The sequence below is a fragment of the Podarcis pityusensis genome, assembly GCF_964106645.2.
Source record: "Podarcis pityusensis genome assembly, chromosome: 4".
Taxonomy (NCBI): domain Eukaryota; kingdom Metazoa; phylum Chordata; class Lepidosauria; order Squamata; family Lacertidae; genus Podarcis; species Podarcis pityusensis.
The window spans coordinates 78,724,449-78,751,913 of NC_138027.1; the positions used below are offsets into that span (position 1 = coordinate 78,724,449).

The 27,465-nt window shown below is 43.7% G+C and overlaps 1 protein-coding gene across 3 annotated transcripts in view; it reads right to left on the minus strand.

Moving 5' to 3' along the window:
- EDAR (ectodysplasin A receptor) overlaps window positions 1-27,465 on the minus strand; it is a 76,400-nt gene that overhangs the window by 10,066 nt on the left and 38,869 nt on the right. For 2 of the 3 annotated variants that reach the window (XM_081003146.1, XM_081003145.1), the window contains exons 2-5: window positions 8,567-8,635; window positions 7,862-7,984; window positions 5,571-5,752; window positions 3,261-3,346 (exon numbers count right to left, since the gene is read on the minus strand). In XM_081003146.1, coding sequence (XP_080859272.1) covers window positions 3,261-3,346; window positions 5,571-5,752; window positions 7,862-7,984; window positions 8,567-8,617 — 442 coding nt within the window. In that variant the 5' untranslated portion in view covers window positions 8,618-8,635. Of the gene's footprint in view, window positions 1-3,260; window positions 3,347-5,570; window positions 5,753-7,861; window positions 7,985-8,566; window positions 8,636-8,873; window positions 8,987-27,465 lie in introns of all 3 variants that reach the window. The other variant, XM_081003147.1, reaches the window with a different exon arrangement.

Sequence of the window (27,465 nt, forward strand, 5' to 3'; positions counted from 1 at the left end):
GTGCCGAGCTGTGAAAAACACATTTGGCACACATTTGTTTCTGAACCTAGGGATGTGCCAACTGAACACCAACGCAAGAGGCACAGCAGTCCTAAATTTGGTTCCCCCCCCCTTTGTTTTTGTAGAAGCAGCTCCCGTTGAAATGAATGGTTTCAACTGGACTTTCAGGTTTGCAGCCTTAGACTTATTATATATTTTCAGCCTGCTTTTAAGATTGTTTAAAAGGCACTGATTTTTATTATCAGCATTTAAGGCACTGAATCTCTAGCAAAGACAACACACGGCATACGAGATGGGAGAATTTATTTGGCTAAATTCATGCCCCAATGAAAAAATGACTGATGTTGTTCTGCAGTTCTAGGAAGTTGAGAATTTTCTTGGCCCAGCTCCATCAGACAAATGTGACAGGAAATTAAGTTCTCTTGTAGCGCGTGAACAACGTCTTGCAGCTTATGAAGTAAAGAAATGTGCATGCTCTCAATAAAGATGCGTTTTTCAAAATAAACGAAGAACTATTACACAATATAAAATGCACTAATGGCAAAGACAAATACTAGCTAGAAACGTGGCCAAAAAAAGCATATAGTTCAGCAATTTGAAATGAGTTTTTCCTATAACAGAGCAAAGTACCTTACAAGCGTGGCTAGTTCTTAAATGTCGTATGTGCCTTTTGTAAGAGACATTTTCATTTGAAACCAAAATAGTTGTTTTTATGCAGTGTTGAAACCAAAATAGTGGTATTTATGCAGTGTTGAAATAGTAAGGCATGCAGTATATATCTCCTGACTTTAAACTAGGTGGACATAAGCCTGATAGTTCTGGACATTTGAAGATGGTGAATTAGGGCAGTCAAATGAACTGGAGGCTTGGTTAGGAAAGCTCTTGTGTGCTTTCTTCCCATTTTGTTTGCCTTTCATCAGTTAGGATTTACAGTGGTACCTCGGGTTACAAACACTACGGGTTACAGACTCTGCTAACCTGGAAGTAGTACCTCGGGTTAAGAACTTTACCTCAGGATGAGAACAGAAATCACTCACCAGTGGTACGCCAGCAGCCGGAGACCCCATTAGCTGGTACCTCAGGTTAAGAACGGTTTCAGGTTAAGAACGGACCTCCGGAACGAATTAAGTTCATAACCAGAGGTACCACTGTATACTCAAGGGAGGATATCAGGATGCTATTCAGCGTGTTGCAGAATACACCCACAAAGACCTGCCAGTCTGGAGGGGTGTTTACAGTCTTTATAGAGCTTTAATTCTGGATTATTTGCAGGTATTGTTATGTAAGAATGAGCATTCACTGAAGTGCTGCGGAATTTTCATGAAGATTTTAAAAAAGAAAATTCACAAATTGCTGCAGAAATGCGGAGAACTGAATTAAAGATTGGAAAAAATGAGAACCAAAGTTTACAGTTCTTTCTACCCAAATCCTAAACTTTGCTGGGGTGGGCAGGCATGGCATAGCGTGATTGGTGTGACTTTCTGGATTGTGGTTTAGGTATTGTTAAGAATTTGAATTTTCTATTGTAACTGAAAACCTTAGTTCTGATTTTTCTAAAAAAAAAGCCAACAGAACATCCGTGTGACTCAGGAAACAAGCCTTTCAAGATGCATGATCACATTTTCTAATGAAGCTTTCCCCCACCCCCCTTTTATTCTCGCCCTAAATAAAACAGAGAGCCTTTTAAAACAAACTCCTTCTACAACATGCCGGCTTTCAGAGGAGTAAATAACAAGAAACAAACCCAAGTGTAAGCTCCCTTTCTCACCATTCTCAGCTATGAATGTTCAAGTATCATTTACATCCCAGACCACTTAGCTAGGTTGGGCAGCCGTGACTCACACATTTTCTAAAAGGATTTATGCAGGGGAACTCAAGGACAAATCGCCACACATGGAAATTCCTGCATTTTGGCGTCAAAATGCTGATGACTGAAATTCAAGGACACAAATGTGGGTTGTGTGCTTTTAACCACCTGTACGTAATACAACAGGAATGTTGTGAAGAAACCTACAAGCAGTGCGACAGCGGAAGATCTGTCGGCCTTTCCATTAAACTCCATTGCTATTTGGGAAATCATAATTTGGCCTTTAAAAAGTTTTTTGTTTTTCCCCCAGTGTATTATGTTCTATTTACCACAGTCCCTTCCTTTAGATCCACATGCCAAAAAGTAAATAGGATTATTCTTTTAAAAGGCTTTAAAATGCTTTGTGCATTTCAGCTGCCACGCTAGAAGATAACCCCGTGTCGGCCTTTCATGTTGGGAAAGCGACAAACTGAAATATGTAGAATGGTTTGGATCCATTAAGGAGGTTCCGCTTCCTTAAGGATTGCCAGTGTGAATAGTGGTTAAAGTGTTGGATGAGGACCAACATTCAAATCCTTGCTCAGTCGTAAAGCTCGCTGGGTGACCTTGGGCCAGTGACTGCCTTCAACCTAGTCTACCTCACAGGGTGGTTGTTAGGATAAAACGGGGCATGGAAGAACCACGTTCACCATCTTGAGCTCCTTGGAGGAACAGTGGGATACAATAAATTGAAAAAGCTATACGGATTGCCAGTATTAAGCCTTGGGAAGCCTATTTTGTGAAGAAGGATGGACAGCTCTGTGGATGTGGTCTTGCATATACAAGGCTCCATGGAAGCTGGTGTCAAGCTGGTGTTTGAGGTTGCATCAAAAGTGGTGCTTAGTAAAGCACTAGGATTTCTGGTTGCACCTTGGGGATTTACTTCCTGCCATGCCCCCCTAAATCTGGAGCAGATTTTGGGAAGGTTTGCACCGAGAGAACGGAGGGAAGAAAGCAGAAATCCTTGTGTTGATGGGAAACTGCTAGTTGAATACCGCCCTTGGTTTTGTGCATCTGCTTGTCTTGCTACTGGCGTCTTCTGCACTGCAGCTATTGGTTTTTGTAGTAGCAAAATGAAAAACCACCATGCGAAAACTCTAGGTTAGTCTTTCCCCATGGGACCTGCCAGATGTTGCTGTACTCTAACTCCCATCGGTTGCAGCCAGCATGGCCAATGGTCAAGGTTTATAGGAGTTGTAGTCTGGAAACATCTGGAGGGAACCAGATTCAGGAAGGTGTCCCTAAGTTATTCTGATTCATGTGCCCTCCGCCATTCTGTGTTGCTGAAGTGTGCTCCATTTTAAGGCAGGCTCAGTTTGTCAACTGGCATATTGCTCAGGAAAACTTCAGGCGGCGTTTTGAGGTTTCTTAAGTCCGAATACAACTAAATAGAAATCAGAGTGGCAATACTTACACTCTTTTGTGTTGGGAGGTGCCAGGGAGCAGGAGTAGCAAACCATTCCATAGATATTCCGCGGCCTGTTTTCTAGCATGTAGTAACTGCAATGAAAGGACAAGGCAATGAAAGGACAAGGCAGAAAAAACGCACACACCACACAGTAGAACTGGGTTGGTAGCCTTCAGATATGCTTGAGAAGTAAATCACTTTCTTTGCAAGATGAAATCACTAACTTTAATTTTTTTGTGTTACTCGTTTAATGGCATTATCCACTTTTTATCCTGCTTGACTAGAAACAGTCTCTCCTCCGCTGCCCTCATAAAGGCAATTAAATCAAGCATTCAAGTACATGACATGAGGTGGTATCACTGCCTAAATCAACAGACGTTTGTCCACTGCGTTTGCAATGCAGCTCAAGACATGTCTCTGACATGAGACCCTCTGTGCAAGGATAATTCCCCCCCCAAGAAGTGATGTTCCAGACAAGCACCAGCTGCCTTGATTTTGCTGGCATGCTGAGTATTCCGCTCCAGGCTAATCCTCCTGGGCAGGGAGATGGGGAGTGAGAGAGAGAGCAACTTATGCAAAACCTACTAATCAACATCAGGTTTAGAAGACAAGCAGGGCAAGAACGTGAAGCTCTTTGTCGTGGCCTGTGTGCTTTCTGACATATAGGAATGCGCTTGCGTAAATCATGAGCAGAAACTTCTACAAGGCTCTAAAGACTCAGCTATACAGCTGCAAATAAAACGTTTTAAGTGTGTTGTAAGTGCAATATACAGTGTGGCACTAGATGGCGGCGGCGAGCCTTATAGAAAATTTGATGCTTATTTTCAGAACGTGTGTAGATTCCACCTTGATCAGAAGTTTCCCAAACTCAGGTCTCCAGCTGTTCTTTTGGACTACAACTCCCGTCATCCCTAGCTAGCAGGATCAGTGGATGGGGATGATGGGAATTGTAGTCCAAAAAGAGCTGGAGACCCTAGTTTTGGGAACCCTGCTTTAGATGTGAGGAAGCACTAGACCCGAACCTCTTGTACATTTGCAAATGGCAATATAAACGCATCCAAATTGTAATTAGTAATTCTTTTGACTTTAAAAAAACCAGGAGCACATGTTTTTAATCTGCGTTTCAGGATGTGCTGAAGTTCAGTCATGTAGCCACATGCAGAAGGCTCCCGGGTTCAATCCAGCTCCAGCAGGGATTTAAAAAAGACTCTTCCCTGAAACCTTGGAGAACCACTGAAAGTCTATATAGACAGTGCTGGGATAGATGAACCAATGGTCTGGCTTCGTAGAAGGCAGCTCCCTATGTTCCATGTGACCCTGTTGTCACTTTGAAAAGACAGCACATCTGAACATGGAGGCATCTGAAGGCATGGAGCTCCCAGCCTTCTACGAAGCCAGACCAGGTGAGAATGGACAGCTGAGCACATTCAGCCAGACATGTGGTCAGGAATCCTATGCATCATGTTAGGAGTGGGAAACCTGTGGCCCTCCAGATGTTGTTGGATTTCAACACTCAACCCCCCTGACCATTGGTTATACTGGCTAACAACTCCCAGCACCCTTAAGAAACTATAGTCCCCTATATATATATATATATATATATATATATGTGTGTGTGTGTGTATATATATATATATATATATATATATATATATATGGGTGAACCATGAATGTTAAAGTGCTTTAAGCATAAAAATAATAAAAGTGACTTTAAAATCAATATGGCTTTGTTGAACCTAATACTTTATTAATAAAAAGTAGTGATTTGCTTTTACTGGGGAAAGAAAAATAAATTTAACTGATCTGGTGTGTTATTTAATGTCACTATAAAGATCTAGTGATGCAATCAACTTTTCCATATAAAATGATGAAGGATCATATTCTGACCATGTTGATTTTTCATTTTATCAGAGCGATACTTCAGTCTCCTTTAGGGTAACCAAGAAACACTGGTTTCATTTTGTTTGTTTTTAAAATTCCAATAATTTGGTGGTCTAAAGTTCACAGTTACATTGGCATCCTTATATGGGCAAGCTTCCTCCCCTTCTAACATCAAAAAAAAAATTCTTCCTCCTAGTTCTTATTACAAGACACTTGTTTTATATTTCATTTGCTCTAATAGCATCTGTTACTTTCCTTGATTTAAAACATGCTTTTTAAAGTGCTTGTATTATTTACATAAAGTTAATTATCGTGCGCATAAATGGATGCAGAAAGTAGTGTGGCCAACAGCAGGAATGCAACAAATATGCTTACGTTGCTCAGCATAACTGGAGTTTTTGTTAAGAGACCAAAGGCTCATAATTAAATCCTTACCCAGGGAGGCAAGGCCCACATTCTGCATCATTCTCTTGATCTCCGGGTGTCATAACTGTGGCCCGAAAGAATCCCTCGCAGTCCTTGTGCCTCCTACATATCTGGTACCCGCCTTTAGAAAACTTCTCCAATGGACAAGGAACGCAGCCGTAACCATCGTCTCTGGTGCCATAGCCACACGTCTGTGGGGGGGTTAACAGAGTCTCTGAATTGAAAGAGCCACTTTTTAAACCAACTTTCAAGAAAATAAAAGAGAACATTAGCAGCCCATTAACACACTGTTTCCTGCAGTGTCTGAGGCCAAAGTTGGTGGTCCTCTTGACTCCCTAGTAGCACTGTATATTAACAGAGCAGGAAAGCCCAGAGACCTTTCTGCTCTGTTGTTCTCCAAACTCAGTTGTGAATAAAAGGATTTTTGCAGCCACATCGAGATGTTCTTTGCAGCAGCGTGTGAAGCTGCTTTGAGTAAGCTTTGACATAGCAGTGGTGCCCGGTGCCCATTTGGTAGGTCAGAAGGCAGATAGGCCAAAGATGAGTGGAGCCAGAGCCAAGGACGGGCAGGATGAACAACAAACATCCCAACTCATTCTAGTTTAGCCCCTCTCCTCTTTCTTGACAAGTTCAACAAAGGCAATGTTGAGAGTAAAGAGGAGGAGGCTGACAACCAGGGCCATCTCCTGGGCTGCTTGAAAGAAAGAAAGCAGGCATGTGGGGCTGACTGAGTAGACTGAGGGTGATGGGGCAGAGCATGGGCAAGCAACTGGAAGACCAGTCTCCAACGTTTTCCCAGCCATCCCCAAGCATAGCCCCTGATTCTCTTGTGATGACACCCTCCCAGTCCCTTCCATGGAGTCTTTATAGATGTCCCATCACAGTCTGAAGCCAGGTTGTTTGGTGGGGATCTAGGTCTTCTCTGACACAGTGCCAGGCAGTGGACCCCCCTCCCTGGGGAAGTGTCTCTATTCTTGCTTCTCCCCACCGCCACCCATGACTTAACGACAGCAGAGCTGATTGCTTTTAACCTTGATGTTCTTGGTTTTCTTTTATTTTCTAAATAACGTTCACTTTTGCAACGTTTGCATGCAGGGTTGTTGTTTTTTTTGTACATTTGCAAAAGGAACAACAATTAAATTTTAAAATACGTTTATTGCCTCTTCGTGTTTTCTCTATTTTATTTTCTTGTTTGAAATTTGTAGTTTAGCTGTTGTGAGCTGCCTTTTGGGGTTGGGTCTTTTCCTTTTCCTTTCCTTTCCCCCATAGGTGTCATAGAAATGAACATGGCACAACACCCCAGCGACTTTCACTCAAGGGTGCCTTAAGCCTTCTCTTTCTCTGTGTTGCACTAGCCACAGAGAGTCTCTGTCAAAGTCCTTAGGGGCTATGGCTCTCTCTACTGCTTCCTCTCATTCACGACCCAAGACCCTGATCAAAGGAGGTGGGGAGGATGAGATACATAAAGCACAGGACTCTGGCAGGACCTCTTTGGCTGGTGAGAGCCAGTGTGGTGTAGTGGTTAAGAGCAGTAGATTCGTAATCTGGGGAACCGGGTTCGCATCTCCGCTCCTCCACATGCAGCTGCTGGGTGACCTTGGGCCAGTCACACTTCTTTGAAGTCTCTCAGCCCCACCCACCTCACAGAGTGCTTGTTGTGGGGGAGGAAGGGAAAGGAGAATGTTAGTTGCTTGGAGACTCTTTCGGGTAGTAATAAAGCGGGATATCAAATCTAAACTCCTCTTCTTCTACAGGGAGGGTCTTAAAGAGCCCCTCAGCTGGGGCAGGAGAGGGCAGAGCCAATGCTGTGTAGCCCTTCTCCGTTGGAAATATGGTCCCCATTAAAAAGCAAATGTCAACGAGGACAACAGAACACAGGCCAAATAAAATTTCTTGATTCAGTGTAATTATCTGAAAGTGCCTTGGAGAGAGATTGTTTCTGCCCTGCTGGCCTGTGCCAGACTGCTTTAACATTCCTCCTGGAAGCATGGTGGCTGTTTCCTTCGCAACAGCCATGTGGTGACCATTTTCCTGACAGCGGGGGGAATTTAGAATAATGAGCATGGAGCATGAGAAATAATAGCGCTTGCAGGACCATGTGGTGTGTTGGATTGCGACTATATTCAGCAGTACCGATCTTCTTTCGGTAGTATTGAAAAGGGAAGAAGGCTGAGCAGTTATTAAAAACAACAACACAGGACTTCCAGAAGTGTGTAAGGACCACTATGGATAACACAGTGCAGTGCAGATGTTCCTATGGCCACCTCTAGGATAAGATTGCAAGTATGTGAAGAACTCACCATATAAGGTTCTTCTCCTGGCTCACATTGCGGACAGTCGTGGCACATTCCGGTAGTCTGGTTGTAATACTCATTTTCGCCGCAGTTGGAATATTCGGCATTAGCAGAATAAACAAGTGACGCCTGTCACCAAAGGATAAATACTGGTTAATTCCATTGCCCAGTTTTCTAGTTGTCAATGCATCACATTTGCCTAAAAACAATAATATCAGAGGGTGAACCACTCTGACTTTTAATCTCTCTGCTATTGCCATGCCTTGTCACTCTCTAGCAATGGACAACTCTGTCCGTTTTGGTTTCTGGTTTTTGCAGTCTTCATTTCTCCAATTTCCACATCACTTTTATACAGCACACTGCATAAAATTGTGCATTTTTGTGTGCTTTTTGCTTAATGATCTTCATCTCTGTCTGCAATTTTGACTAATGGTTGCATGTTTGCAGTTTTTCCTAATACAAGGTATTCTTGTTGCTGATATCCTTGAGATGCAACAGTTTTAAGAAAGTAGTTGGATTTCATATTATATTTCAAAATATTTTCTTGGGCAGAAATCCTGATGATGTCGATAAGGACTTCATCTGAAGCAACTGTGCAGATATTAAATAATGTTTGCTCAGGTTAACAAAATTAAAATTATGCTTATTGTTAATTTTCTAGGGTTTATAACTGTAGAACTTTTCTGAAACATATGTCCTTGAAATACCTACCATGATAAAAGGAAACATTTGACTCCATTTACATTCTCCCATGTGCAGCATATTATCCTGATAAATTACCTGAAAAAGAAACATCAGTTGTTAATTGCAAGAAAAACATTTAACGGTGCAATCCCTATTCATGTTTAGTCTGAAGTAAGTTCTACCCTCCAGTAGCTGTAATTAGGACTGTAGCTTCAACTTTAGAAGTAAGTTCTACTGATTTCAATATAGCTTAGTCCCAAGTACGTTGACTTAATGCTGCAATCCTAAACACAATTACCTGGGAATAAGTCCCACTGAACTCAATAGGACTTACTTCTGAGTAGGTCCTTCTTATTAAGCCCTGATAAATTCTGTTCCTCCTTTGTTCTAAAAGTAGATTGTTCAACCGGTTTAGTTCAGTAGACTTCTTAACCAATCACTGATTACCTGATGAGCAAGAAGAAAAAGTGAAGGGAAATCAACAAAATGTTGGTATTTATATCAGCTAGACATACATCAGATCAGCTAGAGAAATGCTCTTCATTAAACTTACCCTGAAAGTCTCTCATTTTGTGGGTGGGAGTATGCATGTGGAAGAATTTAGTGCATTAAATTTGGTTTAAAATAATGGTTTCTGGAGGCATGAATTAATCAAGCCTATATCAATTTGTAAAAATGTTGTTTGCAAGGAGAAGGAAATGGATGAAGTGATACTGCTGCTAATTAATTCTGTCTATGCATATGAATCATTATCAGTACAGAGGATGGTTGCCTAATTTTCTGTGGCTCTCTACTAGCAAATATATATTAATTAAATGGTTTCTAAGGCTGTGTCAAGCTGAACAACACTATTTAGTAGACGAGCAAGCCCAGCATTAATGATGAAATTATCCTGTAAGTAGTGCATTCCTGTTCCCTGGAAATTATTTCACTACTGTTAGCATTTTTTTCCTTCCCCCCTTTTTAATTGCAAAATAGTGCTATGTCAGCATAAACTAAAAATTAGATGAGACCAGTAATTAAAGCCATCCTCCATTCCTACGGGAAACAGGATCTAACTCATTACAGGGTTCATTGAACCCAAGGCTATGCTGAACAGGAAGCAATAAGAGGCAGAGGAAGCTGCTCTTTCTAGAGAAGGAAGCTTCTAATGAAAGGCACAGTAGCCCTGAACAGTCTCAGTAGTTACTTGGTTGCCCTTGCTGACTGACCACGGCATTTTAATTGTTTTTAAAGGGGAAGGAGAACCACTTCAGATCAGATCTGAAAAATGACAGGAGACAGAAAACAACACGCTGGCAACAATGTAGTCTGGGTTCTCCATTAAAAAGTGAGCATAAAATTATGTTAAAATATTGTTAATTGCTCACTATTATAGAGGAAGAAGAAGAAGAACACACAGCCTGATATTTCATTTAGCCTCCTGCCCTGCCTCCCTGCCCCTTTTCTACTAGAAATAAAGATGGCTTTCTATGTATCTTGCTTTCGGAGGTCTTGCCCAAGATTCCCTGTTCCCAGTGTATAAAGTTTTGATTTCCAGAAAGACAAAACGTCCATCTCAAAAAGCCAGTTTTTGGAATCGTGCTCTGCTTATACAGCGCTGTCTGCCCCAAGTCTGCTCCGAAGAGCGTGTTCCACTGGGTTCAATGGGGCTTACTTCCAGGAAAATGAGTGCAGCCTTAGCATCTTAATATTAGGTTTCCATGTCTAGTTGGTGGCCTTATTCTTATGTGTTCCTTCTTGTCCTTTTCAAGCCTGTTGTGTGTTTTTCTGAGGGGGCTTTGTTGTTACATATGTAAAACATTCTGGGAAATCCTTAAGTCTCCCATATTAAAATCTAAAAAGTTGGCATCTAAGAAGCTCACCTAAGGCACAACAGAAAATTGATAAGGTTCATTAATCTTTTCTCTCTCTCTCTCTCTCTCTCTCTCTCTCTCTCTCTCTTGAGAATGTATTGGGAGAGGAAAGAGTTAAAAATCCTGCTCTGAAGTAGGATAGCGGGGAGGTGGGGGGAGCCCAGCATTAATGCTGCTGCTGCTACAACATGGTATATGCTGCAGGGATTGAACAAATTAAATATCTCTGAAGTTTTGAGGTGTGGCTGCAGCGGTGTGGTCTTCGCAGAAAACATTAACTACCTTTCTAGAAATTCGTTTCAAAAGCCCGTGTCAAATTAAGAGCTTTCCCTAAATCTCAAGGCAACTGTGGCTGCATATGTGCTAAAAAAAAACTTTTTTTTAATCACATACCCATATCTTACATTTAAATTCGACATAGTTGAAGCAGTGATTATAACTCTTAACCAGCAAGCAGTGAACTCGCTTTGAATATTCCTTCCAGCAAGTAGACTAGCTGAGACAAGTTACTGTATGGGGATGGGGAAGGGATCTCTCCCTCCCTCCCTCCCTCCCTCCCTCTCTCTCTCTCTCTCTCTCTCTCTCATTCTCTCATTGCTTTAGAACACAATCCAAGCAACATGGGGCACTTTTTAAAAGTCCTATTGATTTCCACAGGAGAGAGTGAACCGTATGCTGAACTTTCTCATTAAATTGATGTGGTTTGAGCTGTGCAACTTTGGGTTGCGCAGCAAGAAACCCCAACAAACCTACCTAGATGCAGGCATTAGAGAAAACAATATAATCACTATTTTCTTCTCTTTCCTCTCCATATACACATTTGGAGGACAGAACCATATATCTATCATTGTGGAAGGAAAAAGGCCCCCTGCCTTAGGTGAACAGTTAGTGTGTTTAGATTGGCCAAACATTCCAGCTACCTGTGCATCATTGCATTGGATGCCATCCAAGAGCACACTCCTCCCTGTGCTGTATTTATCTGTTCCCTAACTCTGGCACAGGTGTGGAGAGCTGGCACATAAATAACGTTATGGTTGCTTCTGCAACTGTCACTGTAGACCTGTTGGCCCTGCTCCAGCAAAAAGTAGCCGCGCTTGTCTGACTGAAAAGCAAGCAAGTTAGCGATGGGTAACCTAAATTCTATGGGGACATCAGCATGTCCACTGTGCTCTGGGTGGGAGCGGCTGTGTTCACTGTGTCTCGGCTTTAATAAAAAGTTTGTTGAGCCTGAAATAGCCTTCCCTCTGGAGCAGTGTTCGAAACTCCCATTGTTCTAGGCACGTTTTGCGACAGGGAATTTCATTAATGTTTCTGAGCTCTTGGAGCAGTACAGCGCCTAAGATTTCAGATTAAAACTGTAGAGTGGAAGGAAAGTGCCTCCCCACTTCCAGCCACTCTCTGAGGATGGGAGAAGGGACCCTCATAAGAATATTAGGGAGGCGGGCAGGGGAAGTATGGCTTTGTTTTTTGCAGTCTTCATATGAGGACTAGACCATGTGAAAAATTAATATAAGACTTTAGCTGCAGTTCATTCATTTTCAGTTTTGTATTCTTATAAAAAAAGCGTGCCTAGGCATTCTGCTGTGGCGCCCACAACTTAAGTTTAAGGTGCCATTTAGCTCCTAGCTTTCATATCTCAGTTTCTAACACTGCTCCGGAGTCACAGGAGATCAGGGTCAGCCCTACCATTGGGCAGAATGAAGCAGCTGCCTCAGGTGACAGAATCTGTGGAACGGCAGCAACTGAGCACCCACCCACATGTGCCTCTGGCTATTCCCATTCTCATGAGCTGAGGCGGCAACATTTGCTTAGCTGCCTATCTTGCTTGTCATCGTCTTCCAATGTGTACCGCAGGAAGGTTGGGAAAGGCATAGTCAGCAGGCTAAGTGGCAGCTAGCTCAGATCATGCTTTCCTGCAGGCATTTCTTGCATGTGTTGTTCTGCTCATTAGCTACAAACTGCACCATCTTCTTGAGCAAGCAGGCACAAGGTGGAGTGGCAAGGTGCTGGAGGACATGAGACCTGCTCACTAGGCTAGTTTGGTGCCCATCAGATATGGTGGGTGATTGTGTCCCATTGCCTGATGACAAATCTAACATGGGTCAACAGTTTGATGCAGCAGCAAAAACGCTGATGCTCTTCTAGGCTGCATCAGTAGAAGTATTTGTCCCAATCAAGGAAAGCCATAGTCCTGCTCCACTCTGCGTTAATCAGACCTGGAGTACTGTGTCCAGTTCTGGGTGCCATAATTTAGATATTGGCAAGCTGGAGCATGTGTGGAGGTGGGCAACCAGGATGATCAAGGATTTGGCAACAAAGCCTTATGGGGAATGGTTGAGGGAGTTGGGTCTGTTTAGTCTGGATAAGAGACAGAGAGGAGAGATGATAGCCATCTTCAAAGATCTAAAAGGCTGTCACATGGAAGATGGAGTAAACTTGTTTTCTCCTGCTCTGGAGACTAGGACTCAAAGCAATGGCTTCAAGTTACAAGAAAGGATATTCCAACTAAACATCAGGAAGAACTTTCTGATGGTAAGAGTTGTTAGACAATGGAGCGGACTCCCTCAGAAGGAGGTGGACTCTCCTTCCTTGGTGGTTTTTAAGCAGAAGTTGGATGGCCGTCTGTCATGTATGATCTAGCTGAGATTTTTGCATTCCAGGGGCTCAGACCTTGGGGTCCCTTCCAACTCAACAATTCTTTGATTCTCATCACTTTTCTGATCCTCCTGTGTCAGGTGTTGCTGACCTACCGTCCCAAACTATGGCCATACAGGCTTCGGTTGGTGCGGGTTGGAGGCTCATAAATTCGCCACACATCTCATGTGCTGTCAGCAAGAGGCAAACCGTTCCCTCTGGTTTTCATTAATGTATCATTTACAGAGTGTTTTTCTTGGCCTAAGGTGTTAGTTTTACTCTTTATTTACTCTCACAGAACCTCTCTGTTATTTCCATTTTTCATTTGTAGGAACTGAGGCTGTTAAGTAGGTACATTAAGGTACATGAGGTCCACATGAGAACGGCTTGGGTTTGGCACAGACTTCTGGTTAGAGAAGTGATATGGAGATTAATTAAAACAACAACAAACTCCCTTTATCAAACAGCCTGCATATTAAAGGAGGATCACCCAGAACCCCATTACAGAACAATTTCTGCCCCCTTACCCAAGGTCATTCTCTGCTTTCCATCTTTCCATTCCATCCATCTCACTCCTCCTGACTGCTTTAGGAAACTCAACCAGCTTTAGATTCCCCCTTAATCCAGGAATGGGGAACCCACGACTCCACAGATGTTGTTGGACTTTAACTTCTATTAGCCCTAGCCAGCATGGCAAATAGCCTGGGGTGATGTGATGTAGTCTAACAACACAGGGAGGGACACAGGGTTTCTTCGTCCCTACTTGATTGGTCTCACCTTTGACAACAACACTTCTTTCTGGGAGTGCTATGCACTGGGAAACCCTGTACAGAGTATCTTGCCTCGTTACAGGAACAGGTTAATTGTTCCGCCGCCCCCAGATTTCTTCTATTCCTCCCTTGGTAAGTTTGTTCTAAGGTAGAAGCTAGTTTCTTATTCTATCAGGTGAACTGACCAAAGGTGTTTATGGACAAAGCTCGATGTGCCAAAACATGTCACGGAAAGAAGGAGGAAAAACAGTATCATGAGGTAAATTCTCCACTAGGGAGCAGATGACGGCCAAAAATTTCTAAGCTGAGTGAACATCAGATTCCAGACACACAAGGTATACTCATCATATGTGTGGATCATGATTCCGGTGTCTATAACAGAAACATAGTTGTTGTTTGCTTGTTGATTTTTAAAAAATATAGACATCACATTTCTTTCTTTCTCTCTCCCCCCCCCCCCCAGTTTTGGCAAAAATATTTTGAGCCTTAAGATGCTTGCCAAGATTCTCACAATTCTGTGTTGTTTTATCACAAGGTAAGCATCAAAAAGGGATTGTAATGTACATGTGTAGTGTAAAAAAATGGAGCCAGCAAAACACAGGGGGCCAATTTTCCTTATTCCATTCTTTGTGTTGAAACTTTCGGCATCTTTCCTGCCTCAAATGAGCTGTCAGTCTAATCCAGTATCCCGTTTTCAATGCAAGTCAGGTGATTCTGAAGAAGACTTTCATCAGAAGCAGATGTGGTAAAATAACCATAAAATGAGAAGAAGTGTTTATCAGTGCAGAAGAGGCTTTTCAAAATTAACCTTTTCCTTCCCCCCCCCAAACAAATGCCTGTATTTTTCATGTGTGGTGACAATGGAATTGTTTCTCCTATGTCAATGTGGAATTTGAGGACTTTTACCTTCATCACTTAATTCCTTTGGGTGTTCTAATCTCTTCTCTGTTCTAACTTAGAGTTGAAGGTCACACCCACAACCTATGTTTAAAGAACATTTACAGCAAATAGCTCCCTCCAAAGAATCCTGAAAACTGTAGCTTAGAATAATAATAACAATAATTTATTATTTATACCCCGCCCATCTGGCCAGGTTTCCCAGCCACTCTGGGTGGATCCCAACAGAATCAATGATAGTAATAATAAAAAATAAAACATCAGACATTAAAAACTTCCCTAAACAGGGCTGCCTTCAGATTTGGCTAAGCCAGGTGAGGGTAGTTGACAGGTCTCAAGCCCTCAGTGAGTTAGAGACTTCCCTACATGTGAAGACAGGCTCTGACAGATTGAGTGGATGAGACCAATAGTCAAGAAGGCAGTTTCTGCCCATGCTGTAGAAGGAAGTGAGGGGCAGATGGAGGTTGTCAGCCTGGGAAGGTAGCCCATCTAGGAGAAGGAAAACTTGGAACCTAAATCTCTGCTGCCTGTGGGATAGCTTCAGGAGAAGAAAAGGCTAAGGAGTAAACTCTACACAAATCCGGAGCAGAGTCCCTAAGATGGTTGGATGGTGCCTTGTACACCTCCTCCCAGCAAGTCCTGTAGCAGCCAAGCTGGTGCCAAACGTCTTGTTCTGCTTTCTTTTGGACCACATCCACGAAGTCAAGAGGGGAGGGTCTTGTCATCTGGGCAGCCCAGGACCTCCATACACACTGCCCAGGCTTTTGCCCGAAAGAGGTCACTTTGGTGCCGCTACAGCAGACTTCACCCATGGAGGCACACTCCATTGTCGCTCGAGACAGACGGATGTCAACAACAACTAGGGATCGCGCCTGGGACCTTACGCATGCAAAGCAGGAACCTTACCACTGAGCTACAACTCTTCCTTCTAGTGAAGAATGCATTAGCCGATAATAATACATTCTTCGCTAGTCAAGGCTGTCATTTTGAGACATTTGCTTATCTAAAACCATCTCTAAATCGCTCAATATTTAAAGTTTAAAAACAATATTATAAAATGTAGTTCTTTCTTTCTCTCGTCCTCATTTTCCTATAGCGCCGTCACTTTAAATGTGCCCTATCTGCAAAATTATCACCAGATACGTATCCATACCTTGTGATTGCACTCATGGCTCCCTTCCCACGTAACAATATTTTGCTTTGTTTCCAGTATGTTCTGGTGCCTTATTTTCCATTCAGATCAAAAGTGCAATATGAACAAAAGGGTTCATTCAGCTGTTCTGAGGCTGCACTGGCAGATTTTTGGAAAACCTGAGCTAGTTGCACATCAGGGGCGCACTGGGGAGGGGCCACTCGACCTGAACTTTCTGCATAACACACATCGGATGCCTGCCTTCTACCCCAGTGTTAAGGTGAAGGTAAAGGGACCTTTACCATTAGGTCCAGTCGTGACCGACTCTGGGGTTGCGCGCTCATCTCGCTCTATAGGCCGAGGGAGCCGGCGTTTGTCTGCAGACAGCTTCTGGGTCATGTGCCAGCATGACTAAGCGGCTTCTGGCAAACCAGAGCAGCGCATGGAAACGCCGCTTACCTTCCCACCAGAGCTTTACCTATTTATCTACCTGCACTTTGACGTGCTTTCGAACTGTTAGGTTGGCAGGAGCAGGGACTGAACAATGGGAGCTCACCCCGTTGCAGGGATTCAAACCGCCGACCTTCTGATCGGCAAGTCCTAGGCTCTGTGGTTTAACCCAGTGTTAGACCACAGCTTTTGGCTTCTAACTGGCATATAATCCTACTGTACCTAGAATATTTTTTTATTGCGGCTAGGATTGGGGGTTATTTGCTGATCTCTATTTTTTTTGTTCCGTTGGCCTTTGTTGTATTTTATTATTTCTGCTCTTAGCAATCTTGAAGTGCATGAGGAAAGGTGGAATGAAGCGAATCAGCCTAAGCCTGCTGCACTGGAAATTGGTGCAATTATGGCATATGCATTTAAATTGTCAGGAAGCAGCACCGGTCCTGGGTGGTCCTGCATCGCATTATGAGTCCTCTTTTAAATTTCACACAGGGTGGTTTATCTTGTTGTAATGCCAATTGCTGACGCGTCTCATGAAAGGAACTTTTTTTTCCACGCTGCTTCTGGGATGTGTTTCGTATTGAAGCCGTACCCAGAGACCTTGATGAAGGGTGGGTGGTAATGGCGTACAGACTCAGAAGCCTATGCAGAGTACTACAAAGGACACAACATTTGAAACGTTCAACAATACAGAATGGGAGTGGGAAAGAAAAGAATGTGTGTATAGCAGAGCTTGTATCTGTCTGGAAATTCCCCTTCCCTCTCAAAGCTTGATAGGGGGTTGGCTGAGGCTAAAGTGTTCCTTGAAGCCACCGGGAAAACACTGGAAGAGCTGGAGAGGATCAGATAAGGGCAACCAAAGTGATCAAGGGACTGGAGCAACTTTCCTATGAAGAAAGGTTACAGCCTTTCGGGCTTTTTAGTTTAGAATAAACATCAGATTTTGCATGTCATGGAGAAAGCTGATAGGGAGAGGTTTTTTCACCCTCTTTCATAATACAAGAACTGCGGCGACCTAACCAACGTTGGAAGGCTTTAGACAGACAAAATAAAGTACTTCTTCACACCGTGCATGGTTACGGAATTTGCTTTAAAAGAGGATTAGGAAAACGAATGGAGGACAAGACTCTCGCTCCACCAATTGTGGCTGCGTGCCTCTGAGCGCTCATTGCTAAGAATTACAAGTGGGCAGAGTGCTGTTGAGCTCAGGTCCTGCTTGCTGGCTTTCCATAGGAATCGAACAAAATGGCGGTCTAGATGGACCACTGGTCCAGTCCAGAAGAACTCTCCTTATGTTCTTAGGAGGGCTGACAGGCAGTTTTCTGTAGGTTGGTTTTGGCTCAAGGTGGGGGAAGTCCCCATTCGCCAATCATTGTTTGTAGGAACAGGATAGGGCCAAGCTGTGTCATCTGCATATGGGTGGCAACATGAGAACGGAGCCTTTTCTGCAGTGGCTCCCCGCTTGTGGAATGCTCTCCCTCGCAAGGCTTGCCTGGTACTTTCATTACATATCTTTAGGCACCAGGCAAAAAGATGCTGATTAAACAATCTATGGTCTTTAAATCTGGTGTGTGGTGTGGAGGTTATTGTTTTGTTTGTTATTATGGTATGCATTTTTGTGTTTTTATACTGTAAACTGCCCTGTGACCTTTGGATGAAAGACAGTATAGAAATTTAATTAACAATTTTGCTTGCAAAAATGTGTATGCTAGGCAAAATTGCACAGAAGAATGTGTACATCAGGATAAATGTGCACCAGAATGCTCACCCAACTTTCTCAAACGGATGCAGAAATATGGCAAATGAGTAGCTGAAACTGATGCACTTGTCCTTCTCTAATGACAGGTGCCTGGACCTCTGAAAATCTGCAGTCAGAGAAGATGCTGAGGACAAGTGCGACTTGCTCCTTCATGCCCTGACCACCGTAAGTGTACAGAAGCTATTTTCTCCTTGTTATGGTTGTGGGAGCAGCAGGGTTTGCAGCAGAAGCAGCAGGAGTCTTAGGAAGGACTGTAGCATTTGATCCCATTCCTGTGCCAACTCACAGGCCTGAGCAGGATCGCTAGGAATCTGAAGCCACACAGACTGCAGGCAGAATTCATACAAGCCGTGAGCTTTGCAAGTGCTTGGCTGTGCTGAGAATGGTCACGTGCTCCTCCCAATTGCACAAGTCAGGCAATACCCTCTCCGCAAATGCAAGCTGCCTGTTGAACAGGTTGTAAATCAGTGCTGGCAAGCATTGGAAGAACAGACCAGGAGGAGAAAATCAACCATACACGTGGTAAACAAAAAACGTGGAGAGCAGAGACACACCTGGGTGCTCATGTGCCATTAATGGCAGTAATAGTCATAAGACTGGGCTCTTGAATGCCATCATTATGGATATAACCCTTAAGATCTAGTCCAAGGTCTGCTTCATTAATTCCTTCCAGATCCCCAGAACCTAATTCTTCCCAGATACGGCGAGTTGAGTCACAGATGGAACAGTGTCCACCAAATCAGTTTCTGCATTTGAAGCTATACAGAGCTGCATACATACTATAACTTTTAAACACATTTCCTCCCCCCCCCTCATAATTATTATTCCCAGCAGCCCTTAACAAACCCCCCAGAATTCCCAGAAGCCCCTTCGCTATGCTGCCGTCTGCCAAAGAAAAGTTCAACAACTTTGGACAATCGATCCAAAAAAGCTCTTGAAATATGGCATCCCTAGCTTAAAAGGTTTGCTGTGGATGGTGTCTTGCTGGCTAATATAAACGGAAATCTCCCATGTCGTTTGAACACTGTCTCTCTCGGCCCCCACCCATTGCCTTTAAGCGATACCTCAGTGTCACATAATACAGTCTCCGGCACTGAAGAAACACAACCACACTAAACAATGTTTGCAGGCTGAGTTGTGATAACCACATCTGCTAGTCAAGAAATAGAGGATAATTTGATAGCAAAAAAACATCCCTAAGTAGAGTTGATGTATTGGCACCAGGATCAATAGATTTTAAATTAGCTACAAAGCTGGAGGGAGTAATGGAGCATTCAAGGTTTATTCTTCTTAATATTACGTTCTTGGGGGGGGGGGTACCTCCTCCCAAGCCCCGGAGGAACTGTAGGAAGGTTTGATGTTCATCTGGAGGGTTGTCAAGATTGCAATAGCAATTTAATAGGCTGCCAACATGGGTGGTTGTTGCTTGAAGGCATTCCAGTGCGGTGATTTTCATATTATTATTATTTTTTTGGTCTGCAAACTAAAGATGTATGTCAATCAAATTTTGTGTAGAATAATTAAATAAAAAGTGGGAAACATAATGTCAGTACAACACATGTATAAGTTTTTAAAACCCAACACAGCTCTTTTTGCTAAATATTAAAATGCTTTACGTGTTGCAACTGGTGGGATGTATTTACCGTAACGTAAATGGTAAGAATCTGGCTCATTAGTGAGAAGGGTGTGTCTCTTAAACCTGAACATTAATGAGGAGGAGTAAGACCACTGCTGCAAAAGAGGTAGCAGCCTCTTCTTCTGGTTTTCCTGGATCTGCCATGCCATTAGTGTGCAAGCAAGCACAGTAGCCACCGAGCCCAGGTGGATCCTGCCATTCTCCTATAATATATGGGGTAGGGAGCCGAAACCACTCCCATCCACAATGATCCATTCAAAACATCCTGTCTTTCTATAGAAGTTTTTTTCTTTCTTTCTCCCAGTGAATGTTTGTATTGGGGGGGGGGGGAGTGAATAGCATTGGGTTTCAAACAGTGGCCCTTCCCAACCCTACCAGGAGACTGCAGCGATTGAACCAAGGACGTTTAGCATGCAAAGCAGATGCGCTATCATTGAGTTGCAGCCCTTCCTCACTAAAATGTGAGCCGTGCTTACTAAAGACATTTTGCTATCTAAAGCAAGGGGCAAGAACCTGCCTCCCCACTCCCCCCATTTCATGTACAGTTAGTTCAACACTGACAACAGGACACTGTTGGGCTAGCTTGGGCAGGAGGGCAGGACAACCTAGCCCAGAATTTTGCTGCCTCTCCTCAAATACTAGCACTTGCTACATGAGGCAAGTGCATCAACACCGTTGATTACCAGCCTTGACTAGATAAGGGGAAGACTGGCTTATGCTGTACTTTAAATCTGCCACAACGCTGACGCTTTATTCAGATTTGGCAGCTGACATTCTGCACACAGGCCTGTGGCCATTACAGCTAGTTTGGCCGTCAGGGTTTGAAACGAGATATACTGGGGCAACATCCAGAAACACACACTATAAACTACAGATGTGGGAGGAATCCATCAAACCTGAATTCCAGAGTGGACTGGTTTGCCCCAGCCACTCTGTGCAGCTTCCAACATACATAAAAACATAATAAAATATCAAACTTTTTTTTTTTATAAAAAAAACCCTTCCATATAAAGGGTTGCCTTCAGATGGCTTGGGGGTTGAATAACTCCATACCCTCCAACTTTTCTCTGATAAAAATAGGGACATCCTACCGTACCCTTCAAATTTAATCATTTTTTCAACAAAAACAGCAACCACAAAAAACACATACAACAAAAACCACAATAACACTATTAACACAATTTAACAATTCAGATTTGAGTACTGATATACCTATAACTACACCTTTTTAACAATATTTCCCCATCTCTCCTCCTCCTGCTTCCCACCACTTTCCGCCTTGTCGCTTAAGTATTCCTTCCAGATTTCTTCATATTTATCCATTCTTAATTTGCGCCGATATGCAGTTTGTTCGTATGTAACTAGTCTGTCCATATTGTCAATCCATGTGCTCTGTTGAAAACAGAGTTGTCCTAAGGAAAAGCAGGACAGAAACCGGGACGGCCTCTGTAAACCCAGGACTGTCCCTGGAAAATAGGGACACTTTGAGGGTCTGGCATCTACTAAGCGCCTACCCCAGCAGGGGCCCCACTGACAAGAATCTCCTAAACCACACCTCCTCCTCTATAGCATTGCAACCTGCTCACTTGCACACCCACCTCTGGTTTTGGCCCAAACAACAGGAGGAGCAGTAGGTGCCACTTACTGCTTGCTCATTGGCTCTTTGCTTGGCAAGCAAGAAAGTGCTAGCAATGAGAAGAGGGGCAGTAGCTGGTGACAATGACAGTGAAGAGGTTGCCCCACTGAGGGAGTGTGGTGTCCACAGGCTCTCCAAAGCCTAGAGACGGCGATAGAGTTTGTATTCCCCCTTTTCTCTCACTAAATTGTTAACCTGAAGCCCAAACTGCAGTGTTTGAGCTGGAAGAGCTTTTTGGTGTGGTGTCGGCCTGGGTGACTTACTACATATGTAATGTTTATTTCATTCCGAATGCAAATCGTTTTTAAATAGCAGGTGCCACTGACAAACAGAGTGTCTGATAGTGAAAGTCCAGAAGGCCTTGGAAACCAGGGAAGAAAAGCGTTTATTTCATTTCTGTCGCTAATCATTTTTAAATAGCATATCCCACTGGCAAACACCAGGCAAACTTGCATTGCGGCACAAACCAATTTATCCAAATGACTTGAACATTCAAATAATGGAGGGGGGAAGCTGTGAAAATACATGCCATGACAATCCATTATAGACAGAGTTAGCCCTGACAACCTGAAATTTTGGAAAATAAAGTAGTGATGTATTTCAGTAGCGGCAGTCAATACATTTAATGTATCTTCTTTGTGTTTAGGCAAAAGCTTGAGGATCTGAAGTATTTTTAAAGTAGTAGGGGTCTGTAAAATAAGTTTATACATTAATTTTGAAGCTGTCTTTTCCCACCCTTCGGTTAAGGAAGCTTCTATTTCTGCGTGCTTGGACACTGAACTAAGTTAGTCACAGCAGCAGATGGTATTTGATTGATCACAGAAGTGACTGAGATGTTCAGAAGTTATAAATAACCATGTGATGTCCTCTCATGAAGAAACCATCCTGAAAATTCGAGTTCAAGCATGAATTAAACAAGGAATAAATTTGAGTCTTTTCTGTCAGACCTGATATCCTGTTCTACTGGTTCATGAGGAAAAGTGTTATCAGTGCTTTCTTAACTCAAGAATCTCAGAGAATACAAAACTATCTGTGGATTTTGAGGACGACTGTGTGAAGCCAAGTGACATCATTTTGCCATGGCTATGAGTTGGCAAACATTTCAGATACTGTTTACAGAAGAATAGACGCTAAGAAACCTGCAGGAATTATTGGGATTCAAAGTTAATCCTTTTATTAATGTCTTAATTTCAAAAGTAAGGATTACTGCTATTGAAACTCAAGATATAAATGTGTTGTCAGAAACTTCTTTAAAGCCATCCGGCTGTCTAATTTCTATGAAGAGACAGAAGGATATTAATTGATTCAAAGTTCTTTCAGAAGAATATTTCAGGAATTTTTGGAGGATGTTGCCAAGACACCTAGTGAAGTATGAAGTAAACTTGTAAATCTAAGTAACATTTAAGAGGGCCTATACCAGCAATTTCCAGAGAGGTAGGCTTGCTTGCTTGTGTGTTGTAGTAAAAAGTACAAAGAATATTCTGACTATATTTCCTTCTGTGTGTTTGTGCAAGCATGTGAGCAGAGAAGTGGGGTGCCAATTTCGGCAACACTCACTTTTGCTATGTTCACACCCTCTGCAGGCATGTGCCCCACAGAGGCTGGGTCGACAGTGAACTCCTTGGTCTGCAAAATGTTAGGCACCCCCGAGTTAAAACATACATTTCAGTTCTGTTAAAAAGCCAGAACAAATATAACAACAACCCAGCGGCCAATAAGCATTTTCAAAACCAGAACACGCACAATTTTTCCAGCTCAGGTCATAATTACCTGCTAGAGGCCATGTAAAATGATGGGTCATTGAGACTCTCTTAAAAATATTGAAGCTGGAGCCTGCCTGAGCTCACGCAGAATTAAAATTCCACAACCGTGAAGTTAAGTGTCAAAATGACACCGTTTTGGGTACCTGTTGGCCAAATAGCCATTGCAGGTGAGCACTCCAGCAGAGCCTTCAAGCTACAGCTTAAGGTACAACAGGTTGATGCCAATGTAGGCCCCCTCAAAACTGCTTAGGACTACTGAAGCTCTAGCTCTAAATATTATTTGTGTTAAACCATTTAATTAGGTCACTTTCTTGCTGTGTAAACAGTGAGGGGTTTTTGGCATTCATTTATTTTCAATCTTCTTGAGTTTGAAGAAATAATGATAAACCTTGGTTGGTTGGTTCCCTCATGCATATGTATCTTAGTGGTGGTTTAAATGAGAGAAAAATCTGCCACAACACAGCCACGGGCTGGACTTTTACATCAGCTCAGCTGCAATGTTTTCCACTGGATCCAGTTCAAGCATTCAGCCAGGAGCCATCAAGTGTCGAGCAAACGTAAGCTTAAGAAATCATGATGGGCATGCATAAGAAAACCAGCCTCAAATTACCCAGTCAAAAAACTCCAGGTAGTGCCAACGGCCATCTGCCCATGACTCATGTGTCTACCTGTACAGCGACGCTTCCCAGAGTTTTGATACCTGGGGCAAAGTTCCCCCCACCCATCCACCCACCAGAATAAAATTGGAGAGGTAACATGCAGAAAGATACATATATAGTCTCTCAAACAACTCCCAGAACAAAGAACAGGCAGCTGCCTTGCAGCTGCCAGATAGATCAGTTAATATAGGAATTGCTGATATCCTCCCCTCCCCTTTGCTTAGTCACTTAGGAGTCAAGGGACAGTGGATTTTAGATCATTGTGATGCTTCCAAACAGGCTACCTTTGAAGACGTTCTTGCTCCCTGTCTTGGAGGAATTAGGGCTGAGTGGGACCTCTCCATACCAAGGAGCACGGAGTACTTGATACATGTGCACTTCTTTCCAACATGCTTCAGTGTGTCTGATATATGATTTGGAAGAAGAGTTTGGATTTGATATCCCACTTTATCACTACCTGAAGGAGTCTCAAAGCAGCTAACATTCTCCTCTCCCTCCCCCCCCCCCCACAACAAGCACTCTGTGAGGTAAGTGGGGCTGAGAGACTTCAGAGAAGCGTGACTGGCCCAAGGTCACCCAGCAGCTGCATGTGGAGGAGCGGGGAATCGAACCCGGTTCCCCAGATTACGAGATTACCGCTCTTGACCACTACACCACACTGGCTCTTGAGCTTTAAGAAAACAGAAGTGAGTCCTACAGAAGTGTGTAGATGGTAGCATTTTAGCTACATAAGCAATGGTCCTCAGCCTCCAAAATAAGAGCTGTTCGACAGTGGAATTTGCTGCCAAGGAGTGTGGTGGAGTCTCCTTCTTTGGAGGTCTTTAAGCAGAGGCTTGACAGCCATATGTCAGGAGTGCTCTGATGGTGTTTCCTGCTTGGCAGGGGGTTGGACTCGATGGCCCTTGTGGTCTCTTCCAACTCTATGATTCTATGAAATATAGGAAACGGTTTGCATTTCGTGTTTAAACGTGCAAAACTTTTGCAAAACCGTTAGGCGATTTATTTATTTTTTGCACATTTCTAGCAACCAAACAGAACTTGTTGCCTAGTTGTAACTGGCAAAATGCAAATCGGAAATATTAAGGTGCTTTCAAAGAGCCGAGGCAGCTGCTTACTGACGGTGGCTTCATGCAGATGCTCACATCTGGACCAGGGATACGGCTTTCAATAGACACGATTCGTTTAATCAAAAACATTGTGTGCCTTGAGTTAACAACTATAAAACGGCCCCATTATAACAATTTGCAAGATAAGTGGATTATACGCCCCTCGGCGAGAAGGATTCCAACAACAGCAACGTATATAGCCTCGTTGAGAAAAATGCATTTAATCTGTGCCTCATGAGCCATTAAAAACAAATTGCTAGCACTTTCCAGGCCCAGTCCACGGTTTGAAGTAGGGGTCAGTATCCATAAATCCTGAAGGACGTGAAGACTGGAAAGCAATAGGTACATGACACTATCCCGTTTCCACATCCTTCAGGAATCACACCATGGATATGGAGTGGAGCCATGCCTTCAGGGACTGGGGATGCTGCTGACGCCTCCTGATTGCCCTCAGTCGAGATTAAACAGGTTTTTTAAGAGTTCAGTGTGAGCCTGGCCTTCCACTGTGGTTGTCCCTTTCCTGATGCTTAGCTGGAGAAGGCAATAGCACTTGGCGGAGGATTCCCATCAACCTGGAACATGCCCCAAAGGGCCTCTCATTGGCTGCGAATGATGTCAATGCTTGCCAGGGGTCATGGTGCATATGGACAGGCCCCACGCTCCCCAATGGGGAGAGACTCTTTGTGCGCCATTTGCTGCCAAGGAGAGGGCCTCTCCTGCGTTAATGGGAACCACCTGCCACCCCTCCCCCTTCCACAAGGTGAGGCCCTTCTTTCCTTGCTGTATTGAATTTATTATATGTTGTCCTTCCTCCCAAAGGAGCCCACACAAAGAACAAGGGATAAAACCAATACTTTTCTTTTTCAGCCAAAACTCGCCGGAACTCAGTTCTGGCACCTCTCAAGTGGGTGCCATTGCCATTACAAGAGAACAAGGGAGGTGTGCACCTTTACTTAGGGAGGGGACTGGAACAGGGCAGCCAAAACAGGACGCAAGTCCCAGTCAGGGACGGAACTATTATGGAATACATGAAGCTTAAGCTGCAGGGCCCCTAATCCCAGAGGGCCCCCAGAAGCAATTCTGGTCCACATTGCTTTAAAAAACTGGGTCTTGTAGATCCAATTTGAGTCGCACAACTCTAATTGATTCATTTTCTGTTTTAAGAATGTAGCACAGGTGTTGCAAAGGTCTGGTGATCTGTCGTGGAACAACCCCATTGACGAAGATAACAGTGGTTACACAGACCTCGTTGCTGGTTGTGAAGGACCCCTCATGACAGTTTGGGGCCCCAAAATGTACGTCCACCACTGGTCCCAGTTCAAGTAAGGGAATGTGGCTCTGTGAAGGAGGTGTGCCTGCCTCAAATGGCAGGTCAGATATGCCTCAGGGACTGAGAGGAGGTAGAGTCTAACAATTTATGGAGGGTCACAGATTCCCCATTGCTACCTGAAGTGCTTAGTGTGTACGCAGCCTTAGACATGCTCATTATTTCAATAGGTCTTCTCTGAGTAAAGCTTAGCTGAAAACTTCCCTTTCTCCCAAGTAATGGAATGGTTGCTGTTCACTCTGGGAACAACATTCCAGTGAGGGCAAAAGCTCACCCCCACCAACACTACCACCACACCGACCCCTGACAATGGCAGGAACCCCACAGGAGAGTGAAATGGCTCTTTGCATGCAGAGGTGTACCACAAGTCTCCAAGTGGCTCTTGCAAGATGAGAATCCTCCCTCCTCACACCCCACCTTTCAGAGTGCACACCACATAGCCATTTCTAAAACACTAAGCAGCTTAGAAATGCTCTTAAATAAATACAGTAGTGACAGACAGGTGTTTTATTAGAAGCATGCACTTCTGAGTATTTGTTAACACACACACAGGTAAAGGTAAAGGGACCCCTGACCATTAGGTCCAGTCGTGGCTGACTCTGGGGTTGCGGCGCTCGTCTCGCTTTACTGGCCGAGGGAGCCGGCATACAGCTTCTGGGTCATGTGGCCAGCATGACTAAGCCGCTTCTGGTGAACCAGAGCAGCGCACAGAAACGCGTTAACCTTCCCGCTGGAGGTACCTATTTATCTACTTGCACTTTTACGTGCTTTCGAACTGCTAGGTGGGCAGGAGCAGGGACCGAGGAACGGGAGCTCACCCCATTGTGGGGATTCGAACCGCCGACCTTCTGATCGGCAAGTCCTAGGCTCTGTGGTTTAACCCACAGCGCCACCAGCGTCCCTTAACACACACACACACACACATTACTCAAACTGTGTGGCGAGGACACACAAAGTTTTGGGCATCTCTAGTTCTCTCGGAAACATACTTGAGTGTAGAAGGAGGCAGAAGGAGCTTGGAGATGCCAGGAAGCTGACGGGGTCCATCAGGGTGTGGCACCCAGAGAGTGGGAAAGCATGTTACCTTTGTACAGTAGGGAAGTTTCTACATACGCTCACACACCTCTCTATCTTTTATCCAGGCAAACAAAAGTCATTATCGGAGTTCAGGGACAATTTCTAAAAACCGTTTGGGGTATGAAGCAGCCCAGTGAGGGATGTGGCCTGGGGAGAATTCTGAGGGCCACACAGCAAGGACTGAAGGACCACATTCAGGCCTAGGTCCTGAGGTTCTCTGCCACAGG